The sequence below is a fragment of the Strix aluco genome, chromosome 11 (genome assembly GCF_031877795.1).
Source record: "Strix aluco isolate bStrAlu1 chromosome 11, bStrAlu1.hap1, whole genome shotgun sequence".
Taxonomy (NCBI): domain Eukaryota; kingdom Metazoa; phylum Chordata; class Aves; order Strigiformes; family Strigidae; genus Strix; species Strix aluco.
Window position 1 is genome coordinate 17,884,932 of NC_133941.1, and position 12,238 is coordinate 17,897,169.

The 12,238-nt window shown below is 36.2% G+C and overlaps 1 protein-coding gene across 14 annotated transcripts in view; it reads right to left on the reverse strand.

Annotated features, from left to right (window-relative positions):
* PBRM1 (polybromo 1) overlaps nucleotides 1-12,238 on the reverse strand; it is a 66,805-nt gene that overhangs the window by 44,617 nt on the left and 9,950 nt on the right. For 11 of the 14 annotated variants that reach the window (XM_074836393.1, XM_074836402.1, XM_074836401.1 and 8 more), the window contains 5 exons: nucleotides 11,745-11,843; nucleotides 10,489-10,574; nucleotides 7,809-7,907; nucleotides 6,273-6,364; nucleotides 1,509-1,725 (listed from right to left, as the gene is read on the reverse strand). In XM_074836393.1, coding sequence (XP_074692494.1) covers nucleotides 1,509-1,725; nucleotides 6,273-6,364; nucleotides 7,809-7,907; nucleotides 10,489-10,574; nucleotides 11,745-11,843 — 593 coding nt within the window. The remainder of the gene's footprint in view (nucleotides 1-1,508; nucleotides 1,726-6,272; nucleotides 6,365-7,808; nucleotides 7,908-10,488; nucleotides 10,575-11,744; nucleotides 11,844-12,238) is intronic. The other 3 variants (XM_074836398.1, XM_074836400.1, XM_074836407.1) reach the window with 1 other exon arrangement.

Below are 12,238 nucleotides of genomic sequence, written 5' to 3' on the forward strand. Positions count from 1 at the left end.
GACTATTATAAATACTGTTCTTTAACTTGTGAGCTACAAACACTGTTTCTAAAAAGATGGTCTGTCCCTTTTTATTTTCTAAGCTCTCAGGCAATAAATAATTTTTTTCTACAGTTCTTCATACATTTGCGTGCAATTTCTGTACTGCTCACATAGCCAGATGCAACCTGCCTACACTGTAAGGAATGCAGAAACACAGCTGCCTCCATATGGCAAATTATTTGTCCTATAATTGATATCAAGTATATTTTTAATGGAAGGTCTCTCCCAATTAAATCCATTTATACATAATTTGAGCCAATACTCTTTGGTACATTCAGACAAAAAGCTTCCTGACAACTGTCAATGATTTTTCTCAATTTCACCTTTTTTTTTTTTTGCCATCAAGTACATTTTGTGCTTCGTTCAAGACAGTACAGCTGTTGGCTTGGCAAAGAAAGTGTCTTAAGACATAAGAAAAAATGGTTTAAAGTCCCTGATTAGACAGTGTGGCAGCTCCATACTTGTTCCCCAGCACATGCAAAACACCCTCTGACAGGTTAAAAAAAAAAAAAAAAAAAAAAGGCAGCTTTGTTACTTTCTGATTTAACAAAGCCCCTGCTTATTCAACAATTATACCAAGTCTAGCAGATCAGATTATGGTACAACTAAAATTTACAGACCTCTGTATTAGAATGGATTACAAACACATGAACAGTGTTGGGGTCCAGCCCTCACTCACTGAAGCTGGAGAACCAGCACTCCTGCAGTGTAGCCCAGGCAGGGACTGGAGCCCCAGTGGCCACTGGGCACAAGACCAGGGCCACCCGAGGCTGGTCAGTGCCACTAACGTCTATTAATGCACTCAGGACCCTGACACATATCCATCATATTAGATTATCTTGGACCACTAAAGAAAGATACTGCTCACTTCTTTTCACTCGGGTTTTTAATCTGACAACTGCACTCTGGCACTTCATGAACCTTTCACAGCTCACAGATTTATAAATGGTGCACTGCCTACTTCAGCCCAGACTAGCTACATCATGAATGAAAATAATTATTCTCCACAGTTATACTGTGACCTAGACAAAAGAAACTATCTAGCAATTACTAGCTGTAATTGCAAGTGTCTTTCTATAATTCACATTGCTGAACACTATCAATTTAAAAAACATGACAGTAAGAGGTAACCAAGCCACCAGGGTCAAGGAAAGGGAATAGCAGGGGGTTCTGCAGAAGCTTTCATCTCTGCAGCCCACCTAGCCTTCAGAATTATCAATATGGCAACCTTTCAGGCACATTACAAATGAAACTCCATGGAAAATAAACCAAACGGCATCCATCTATAAAAGATGATCAAAAGACTGATACAGAACTGAGTTGAAACAAGAAACAATCAAATCTAGAGGAAAGACGGTATCCACTGCATTAGGTATCGACAACTCAACCACAGGATAGGATTCTGGAAATAAAAGAAGTCCTTGAATAGTCTCCCACCAGATGTAGTTTGCATGCTGTTTTCTTACCTGATCTGCTGCAATGAAATAGGTGTTTTAATTTGCTGATAATAATCAGGATACTTTTTCTTGGAGGGCAAGTGGAAAAAGGGTTCAGATATGAGCTGGCCCTGATTATTCCGGCAACTTCTAACTGTGTCATAAAGCTGATAAAGAGGATTAGAAGTGTCCATGAAGGAAGTAATGCTCTCGGCTTCAGATTCGCCCTCTTCATAACGAGCAGCAGCTGCACAGAAAGGAAAAATGTGAAACTCAGCAGGACAATTCAGAGTGGGTTTTTTGGTTGACTTTTCAAATGGATAAAGATCTAAACCAGAAGAAAAGGCAGCTCTCAATCCAGGGTGTTCACCCACTCTCTGGCAGTCAGATTCATACCTCAGAAAAGGACATCACAAATATAACTTATGAGCCTCAAGCTGAGAAAAAATAGCACTTCATCTAGGTATTACAATCTCTCTTATCAGATGAGATTTCAGTTCTGTCACTGGTAATACAATCCTTGCCACCTACAAGGGCTGAGAAGTGTTCATCTATGAGACTACATAACAGGACTATTCAACCACACACTACCTATACAACAGCTATGTCCTTATTTACCCATCAAACCATTAATACTAGTATTTGTGCCAAACACATTTGTATATTGAACTACTGCCATTCTGCTATCTGACAAGAGCTCACTACAAGACTACAAATTGAAAAACCATGTCTGGAATTTTCAAAGGTGTCTAGCCAGTTAAGCAAAATGGCCAAACTAAAAACGAATTTTTGCATATATATCGAAAAGGTGACTTCAAAACTTCTATAATCCTTTAGACCATATTAATCACAGCTCAGGTAAAAAATGGTGAAGTTTAGCAGAAAAAACTGACACTAAACCCTGCACCTCTAATATATGCAGCAAAATGAAGGAGAAATAAATATTTTAGAATTATTATATAATTAGCATAAACATTTCATTTACAAATTTTATAGTAAACTTCTCTAGTTATCTATATGAAGCATATATTATGCTTCAGGATTAGGATGAATGAAAGAAATGCTATGAAGAACTAACATTTACTGCAGATAAAGTTAGGAGAAACATTACATGAGCAACAGAAACACAACAGGAATGAAAAAAAAGCTGGTAGTGGAAATACAGGATGGGAAGGAATAAATGGCCAATCCTTCCACACCTCTCAGTAACACAAATGGTGTAATCTGTACCCTGCATTTAGGCATAACATAAAATCGATGTGGTTCTGCACGTACTAAAGTTAAATTATTCACCCTTTTTCCCCTCTTATGAGTTAAAGTTTGAAGGAAAGCTTGGCAGATGACACACTGGGTAATTCAGTTACACAAAAGACAGTTCTCTAACACTTAACGCCAAGTTTCCAGCTGGCATTTTCATTATTGCTCAGTGGAGGCTGGCAGTGTTTCAAGCTTTCTATCCAAGTTCAGTAAAGACATATTGAAATGATGACAAAGCCAGGGGACACTGACTGCATAACAACATAATACTACCATTTTTCCTCTGCTGTCTGACATTCCGGATCTATGTGAGTGTATGGGACCTACCAGACAAGTTAGATGCAAGTTAAAACACAAGCAGACCTCAGTAGATGTCCAAACACACAACGAAGGTGTTCATTACTGATTCACAGAAGTCACTCAGAATTATCCTAATTACGTATCTGTATGACAATCAGCATCACTTAATGGCCCACCATCTACTTACACAGTAGCCAGCAGAGCAGGAGCTGGACAGAATAACTCAGGTAGAAACAAGAGTCTGGAGGTAGCACTAAGTTTTCCTGTACCTAACATATCAACCCAAACATGAAGACAAATGCTAACAGCTAAGACAATGCTATCAGGTAAAGTAAGTTTCCAAAATAATTATGCAGCAAAATGTGGTCTTTGGTTTTGTTTACTCAAACAGCTCAGTTCAGTTTGTTTACTCAAACAGTTCTGTTCTGAGTGCTCCATCAGAAAGTAAGAAATAGAATATAAAAAGCAGAACAACTTGTTTATATGAAAGAGAAAAAATAAGAAACTAGTCAAGCATATTGCTGTTCTCTGACTTGTGGCAGCCAGCAATAAAGCAGTTCAATACCTTAAATAAGAAATGTACTTCCTTGTATTAAAAGTAGAACACAAGGCATTCCCTAAAATAAAAACCTAAGTAAATTAAACAGGCACTAAAAGGAAAGTGTTTACATAATAGTATAGTACAGCTATAAGCATTTTCATTACGACATGTATGTTCTTTAAAAGTGATGTGTCAAACGTTATATATTCTTACATATTCAGAAAATGATAGTGTTCTCCCAATATGAAACCTGTTATCTTAAGAACTGAAGAAGAATGTATTATTGAGATCAGAAGACAGAAAAATCTGTATCTTGCTATGGAACAAACCATGTAATGCAAGACTGTAGATTGTTTAATATGCAGTAGCACCAGGTCCCATATCTCCACCAAGCACATGTTGGCAGTGGAGAGTAACAGTCAGTTATTCCCCTTTCATACAGCTGTTACCACAACCATACATACAGAAAAACATACAGAAAAAAAACCCCCAACACAGTAAACCATAACCACAAAATACATGCCACTCAACAGTCCCAAATGAAATGTATTTCCTGCTGTTCATTCCATACCGCAGTGACTGTTTCCTAATGAAGGGACAGCTTCATAATGCAGTGATGTTAAATTGATTTCACTGCAAAAGGAGGAAGCTATCTCATTTACAACTGGAACTGAGTTTTATTATCAGATATAAATACATATAACATACACATGTACTCTTACTCAATGATGATGCAGAAGAGCTGAGAGAAAGTATTTGAATGTATATGAAAAAAAATTAGTCTTTACTCAGACTTGCTTTAAAGACTGTCTCCTTTGTGGTCCCAAAGCACCTAGACAACAATGAATGCACAAAGTCTAACCGAAAATAGATGCTAGTAAAACCAAAAGCAGCATCCAGTATTAAATCATTTCTAAATGAAATAATAAAAAATAAAATAAATCTGTTTACATAATGAAATACTTAGAAATTACCTTCAATGCCTGCCCTTTACAGATCTATAGTGAGGAGCAAGGGAACTGTAGAAGCTGCTCATATCCTAGTACATTTGAGCTGGAAATCTTCTACAAGCTCCATCACACCATGACACCCTCTGAAACTGTGAGGATAAACTCCAAGCTGGAAACCAGTATTTACTGCTTAGGCAACTGCTACAATCAAAGAAGCTCATAAAGATTTAGTTCTCTGCATCGAGAAGGAGAAAGTTCTCTTAATGTCCAGTCATGCAGCCTAGTTCTCATTAACGAATGTTAAGAGGAAGGAAAAAAGATGAGATACCAAAGCAACTGATTTAAACCAAAGATCAGTTGGTTTAAATAAAAATCCTTTTCATCTGGAGCCTGAAAGCATAGGAATGTCCAAGCAGTATGTTGGAGGGACAGAAAATCTTAAGGGTGACAGAGGTCTGACAAAAATATTGACATTGCCTGTTAGGTGGATGCAGTAAAGATAGAAAAGCTTCAACAGCAGCAAGGCAAAAATCTCAGATGCATATGAAAGGCCCTATGAGAATCACTTCAAGAATTTAAATCACATACAGACATAAAAAGCTATGCATCTTTACAGAATTACAATTTGCAAAAATAGCATCTAACATTCACACTGAACCAAGCTAATAAACACTCCTCACACCTCCCAGAAAGTAGCTGCTCTGAAGCAATAACTGAACTCTGGGCTAACCAGGAATAAAAATGCTTTTGCTTGCTGCAAGATCTAAAATGATCCAAAAAATTCTACAGCATATCCATCCACTGGAAAACAGCAGTGAGTACAACTCAATTACCAGGTGTGACATAAATGCCCCAAAAATATATACTGAAGAGATGCGTCATTTCACATCAACGCAGAAATAATGTAAACAAAACATAAAACAACAGTATATGAACAAAAGCATTTCAGAAACCTGCTCTGAGATGAATGCGGGGAAGTTACTCAGAATGTAACTATCAAGACAGGCTAACTTATATAAGACAACCTGTAACAATTTATGACAATACTGAAATATCTGACATAATGCATGTAGTACGGCATATATGGTTGTAGCATAATGCCAAAGCGTGCTTATTATGAAACTGAGGATGCTGTATGAAGGCATGCTTTTTTATGTGCTTCTGTTTTAACACAAAACTTCATACAAGATTTCATGACTGCTAGACTAGATCAGATATTTCTAAATTAAGTTCTAACATTTATCTATCCTTACACCTCATAAGATTATCTTCAATTTACAAAAAAACACAAAACTGACAGGCACTTAGAAGACCCAATAGCACAAGAAAGCAAGAGAGAACAAGCCAGTGTGAGGGAGATTTCTCTCAAACAATTGCAGCACTGTAAATCTTTTTTACTGAAAGGAGTACCCAATGTCTTCTGCAGCGTCTCCTGTTTCATTTTAGAAGTAATAAAAACAAGCAACAGTTTCCTAAAGCTTGGATATGCATACTTGGAAACACAAACACTAAATACAAAACATGCAAGCAAGTTTGGCCTACCCTATCTTATCAGCTGTACATTTATAAATTCGTACTTAGAGGAAACAGAGATTGCATTTAGCAGAATTACATGCTGCGTTTGGAAACAGTGCAAAATATTTCTGAAATAAAGGTATTTGAATGTATCAGGAGCTCTACAGTTTTGCTTATTCCAACCATTTTAATTAAAGAAAATAAATAGAGAAACTGCGTTTCAGTTCCTACCAGCCAAAGCCGCATCCTCATCACTTTCTGATCCATATTGCAAAGCCATGGTTATTGCTGATAAACGATCCCCTTGGGCTGATCTTTTGTTACTGTAAAAAAGTAAAAAAAAAAAAAAGCTAAATTTAAAAAAAAGAAAGAAAATGGTTATCATGTTAACCATTAACAGTCACCCAGAGTGTGTCAGTAAACAAGTGAAGCTGACGATGGTTGCCTACACTATCAGGAATACAGACATGACTATGCAAGAAAAGACTGGAGCCCTTAACAAGAGAAAGTGTTAATGACCCATGAGTCTGCCTCTACTTTAAGAGGCAGTCCATCAAACTAAAAAACTGGACACACAATCAGAAAGCTAGAGCTCAAGCTAGCTATCTTCTGTCCTATTTTCAATACTTATTTGAATTACTGGGGGAGAAGGGGGATGATAGCAAGTCCCTCCCAATTAATAACTTTGTTATTTAATCCTGCTTTATAGGGATTTGTCTACATGAATTCAGCTGTAAGATGTACATGCTATCTCCTCCATACCTCCAACCCCGCCTCAGGCATTTTCAGCACACAGAGTGCCTGTGTGTGAAGGAGCTTCCTCTGCTTTCCAGGTGGAGTAAACCAGCATCCATGCTAGCTGTGTTCTCACTGACTTCAGCATCCCTCACTTCCTCCCTTTTGTCCCAAACCTGGGGCACAGCATTTCATACCTACACTGTAGGCTATGCCTGACAATCTCTGCTTTTTTACTAGGTCAGCTCTTAGGCACCTCCAGTAATGGGCTCAGCCTTGCCCTGAGGGAGCAGATTGCGAAGAAGCAGAATGGGTTGGTTAAAATGACACCAACTCTGTACAAATGCTCAATCCCTTCAAGACCCTTGGCAGCTGATGTGCTAAAGCATGGTTTCAGAATACACACGCAGGGAATTAGCCAGGAGTAGTACTGTTTCAAGACGGTAACCCAGAGACTGTAGACACGAGACTTTTGCTAGGTACCAAAATTCTCAACTGATGACTGAAAGAACAAACGGGAAAGCCTCCAGTGAACCAGTCTACTCAGCAAGTTTGCCATAAATGCATCCTAAATGCAATACTTCCTTTTTAGAGGCTTCACTGTTTTCCACCATCCATCTCTTAATTACTTAGTTCTACCTATTGCTTTTTAGTCTCCAAATGTAATTTTTCAGGTCTACAATACACTTCCACGGTTTTTTTCACCTGCTCTATTTTGTAACGAAGCTTAACACACTGTTCTTCAGAACATTTCTAAGGAAATAATTGCATAGAGTATTTCATGACAGGTGTTTTGAAATGTTAAAAATAAAATCAAACATGGAAGAGTAATTACGGCAAAATAACTTATTAAATCATACTTAATAGATATTTGACTGAAATATATTTGAATCTCAAAAGCATTTGAGTCAATATTGAAGAGCACTCTCAACTCAAAAAAAAAAACCAACCCCCAAACCAAAAACCACCCGTATTTTACTATTTCCTTATTATGACAACCCAGCTTTTCCTCCAAGTTCATAATTTACTTACCGGTAATATTTGTTAGAAGAATTTCTCTCATCACCAACACTGCCTTTACCCTGTGAGGAAGGACCTGTCAGCTTGGAAGCAGTCAAATTTGATGGAGTCCTTAAGGCAGAAGAGACAAGCCAAGGAAAGGGGAGAAAAAGAGGCCCACCTTAGACCCAAGAAAAGATGCAGCAAGGATAAAGCTTTTTACAGAATTACTTTGATAGATCAGCCAAAAGGTTCAGAGACAGATATAAAATGTAAAGTAATACTACGATACATTTAGTGCCCCAGCATTAATATTGATTTTGTTTATAAAGTCAGAGGAAGGTAACATTTAGATTGAGGATTAAAAGCTATACACACAGCGCAGCTTACTTTAGCAGTGAAAGCAGTCAACAAAATATTCCTCAGCATCCAGATGAAGCTAATCATACAGATCCAATCATGTTTTATCAATACTTAACAAAATCACTGTCAAGTTGCTTGACAGTACATAATGTCAAGCAACTTTATTTTGCCACTTTATTTAAGGGAGGACAGTTAAATGCACCAACAAAGAGCAATTTAGTATGGCAAAGGCTACAATGAACTCTGCAATAGAAAAGTATGATTTTTGACACAGAGGCAACATGTCTGTAGAACTTAGGTTAGTAGCGTTATGATGAATTTGAGCCTGATCTATCAATGACAAAGAAAAACAGATATAAATTCTGAAGAAAAATATAGTAAGTAAACTTTAAATGAACTTATGGGGGGTATTTTACCTAAATCAGCAATAGGTAAAGGACACCCCCATTTGAGACAATTAAGCAGTTAGGAATTAGGAATTTAAATACAAAATAATGATTCTGTGATGCAGATTACGCAGAAAGAAATGAAAAAAGAATAATGGTTCGGTAAAAGAAGCAACCAGTGAAATGCAGAACAGCAGGTGAAAGGTTTGCTTTTTATGATACTTTTCTCTCACCCCCAATTTTTTTGCACTCAGCCTGCTTCAGGCATTATAAATTTTTTTTGCCAAGTTAGAGAAACAAAGAAGGGAGCTGTCAATTATTCTGACATTCAGATTACTTCAGGGTTTGCAGGTCTATTGAAAACACCGTACATAAGAGAACATCTAGAATAAGGTAGCTGAGGAGTGGAAATGGGTTGGCAGTGCAAGAGAGGAATTCAACTAACAAATATCAGTGTGATTTATCTGTCATCCCTTCTTATGCAAACAGCTTTATTTTGAAGAAAAAGGGTTAAGCCTCAAAATTAAACACGATACACACACACACGTGACATCCTGAACTTCACCAAAGGCCAATACAGTGAGAAAAATAAAATAAAATCATAATTTAAATAGAAAACTTCTATGCTTATATGCAATTCTAGTTACAGCAAAGCAAACATATGATGTTCAGTGTCTGTAGAATCAAGGTCTTCTGGGACTACACATACTCTTAAGAAGGAAAATTATTAAAATATGTGTCGAGAATTACTCCCTAACAGTATTTCTGCTTTTATATTTTTATATGCTCCAACAGTGATTCACCCAAAGATGGGAATTACGCTAACACTGAACAAATGAACCAGAAAAAACACTATATAGGTTGAATGCCCCAAAGCACCAAATAGTAAAAATCAATGAGGTAACTTCCACTTCTTTCACACGTAATAATCCTAAGGAATACTTTTAATACTGACACCATTTACACATTTTTCAGACAACAAAAAAATTTAAATTGCCTTTCAGTAAAGTAAGGGAATGCTAGTGTTTTCAGTTGTACCACACAAACCATTGCAGGAAATGACAGCACTTATTTTCCAGCATCAAATACCAGTAAACAGCTCAAATACAAAAAGAGAGTCCAACTTGTAAAGAGTCTGCTAACTCCTTGGATGACTCGCAAGACATTGCTTTATTTTTTTAGATAAATGACATGGCTCATACTGTCAAATAATATCTAAATCTACTTTTAGGTGTTACTCATAAGTAAAAAGTTTATACGAGAAGAAATCTAATTGCATTTCAGATAAGAAACGTCTAAAATGACTCCATCACTTCTCTGTACACTATGGATTTTCACAGGTAGAAAATGCTGTTTCCTAAATAAAACCACTCTATCTAACAAATAGATCTATCAACAGTGTTTTATACCTGCCTATTTAAGACCTATGCTTCACTGATTAGTAAGTCTAGATCTTCAGTGTCCTCTCTCCACAGCTAGAAATTTGTTTTCAAACAAAAATTTATATAATGTGGACTTCCCTATAAATATATTTGCCTGAGATCTTGTTCCTGTGTTTCTGCCACTACCTAACTAACGGTGAGCTCTTATGTTTCAGCTCCTAACAAAGTTTAAGAATACCCAGTAGTTTTCTTAAAGCAAAGCACAACAAACCACCATGTTCCTCACTATTCCTTTCCCGTTATTAACTTATTAACACATGTGGTGGAAGTTGGCCACAGTTTAAGCTATAAAAGATTGACTGACACCGTTTTTCATAATCAAGTACATCACAGAAATATTTCACCACAGAAGTACTTCAACAAAAAGTTTCCTTCCAAAAACTATTTTATGATTTATAACTTTTAAAACAACCACAAACTAAGTTTTCAAGCAATTATTTCCCACTGTATTCTCCACAGCAAAATTAAGGGAATGTCTATAGAGATTTTTATATGAGATTATAAGAACTCTATTTGCAGTACCTGATTCGGAGACTTGACTTGGCCAACTCACTGTGTTCAATTTCAGCCTTTTTCATATTAAATATTTTTTTAATCGCATTTGCATCCTGTCAATTAAAAGAATTTTTTGTTTAATGTTGAAAGTGAAGATTGTTATAGTCAGGTATATCCATCTATCTAAAAATCTAAAACAAAAATGAAGGGTTTTTTACATTTAGGTATAAAACAACTTTGCATGAGAAATGAAGCTTAGAACAGAGTCTGCCTGAAATACACCCACAGTAGCCTGTAAAAACTGAATAGAATAGCTGAGTAGCTTCAAGCTCATTCTTTGTCATATCCTTTAAAAAAATAAATTTTTTAAAGAATCTACAATTTGTAAATATACCTGAATATTGCTTTGACCTAAACAGGCAAATGAGTTTCTATGCCTTCGCAATCAAAAAGTTACTAGCATTACAGAGCTTTACAATGCTTGCTCTCTCTCACTATACACCCATGGACTCAATACTTAGAGTTAACAGTTCACAAAATTGAGATTATAAGTTTTGAGTGAGGTTGCAAGTGTGAGTAACGTTGCTAGGAACTGAAACTACAATCCAAACAAAAGTGCAACTGGAAAAGTCCAAGAACCACTTACATAATAGTGTTGTACATATACAAGGTCTCTCACTACAAAGCCCTTAAAAACTGAGCACACAAAAGAATAATTTACCACTGAAATTCTCTTACTTCCAGAGTACATGGAAATAGCAATGTGATCATTTGTACACAAAATGCTGGTGAACCAAGTATGAAAAAGATAGGAAGTGCAATCTGGTCACAAAAATATGGCTAAAAGAAAGAGGATCTTCAAAAACTATGCAAAGAAGGCATGACTCTGGTTTTGAAGCTTATGATAACCATAAGCAGTTCCTGCCATCTGGAAGGAGGTAACAGTCAAGTACTACCGCTATCACTTGAACCTGTAGTTTCAGCCATTTCAACTTCAAACACAAGTACAGGGATCCTCTGTTCCCCCAAAGAAGTCATGGAACTCATATCCAGACATAAAATTGAATTGGAAAAAATCATGTACCTCAAGAAAAAAAAGGTTACATACATCCCAATTATGCTAAAAGCAATATTAAAAAAAAAGACACTAATAGCTATTTTAAAAAAAAATGCAAACAGAGTCTTTAGGGTCTTATGCTAAAGATTCATTTAAGGATCAATCAGCATAGAAAGCAGTTAAGAAAATCTGAACTCAAATCAAACTATGAACAACTGAAACTAACCTTGAATACTTGTGATCCAGGCTCATTGTAGGTTTTGGCATTCTTTGCCAGAAGATCTATATCCTTGGCCATTGCATGAATGCTTTTGTAAGTTCCATTCTATACAACAAAAACCAGAAGTGGTTGAAGTGGCAGCCTTCAGATAGCATGAGAATTAAGTAAATAGTGAAAAGCAAATGGAATTCATATAGAATAAAGGGAACATTTAGAGAAAAACAACATATTTATAAAGAGGACAGAACTATCTGGAAAAAAGTCATCAAAAAAGAAAGTAACAAACATTAGTCCTAAGTCCTTACAGAGCTTACGAATGCTAAGTAAAAGATTGAAAAAATACATAATACATTCGATTATCTTAATTTTGAAGGGTTTGGACAAACTGTTATTTTATGCTTATTCTCTAGTTCAGTCTATGTGCTATCCCTCAGTATTATACAAAATGCTAGAATTACAGAACAGTATTTCAAATTACTGGAGAAGCAAGATGAAGAATG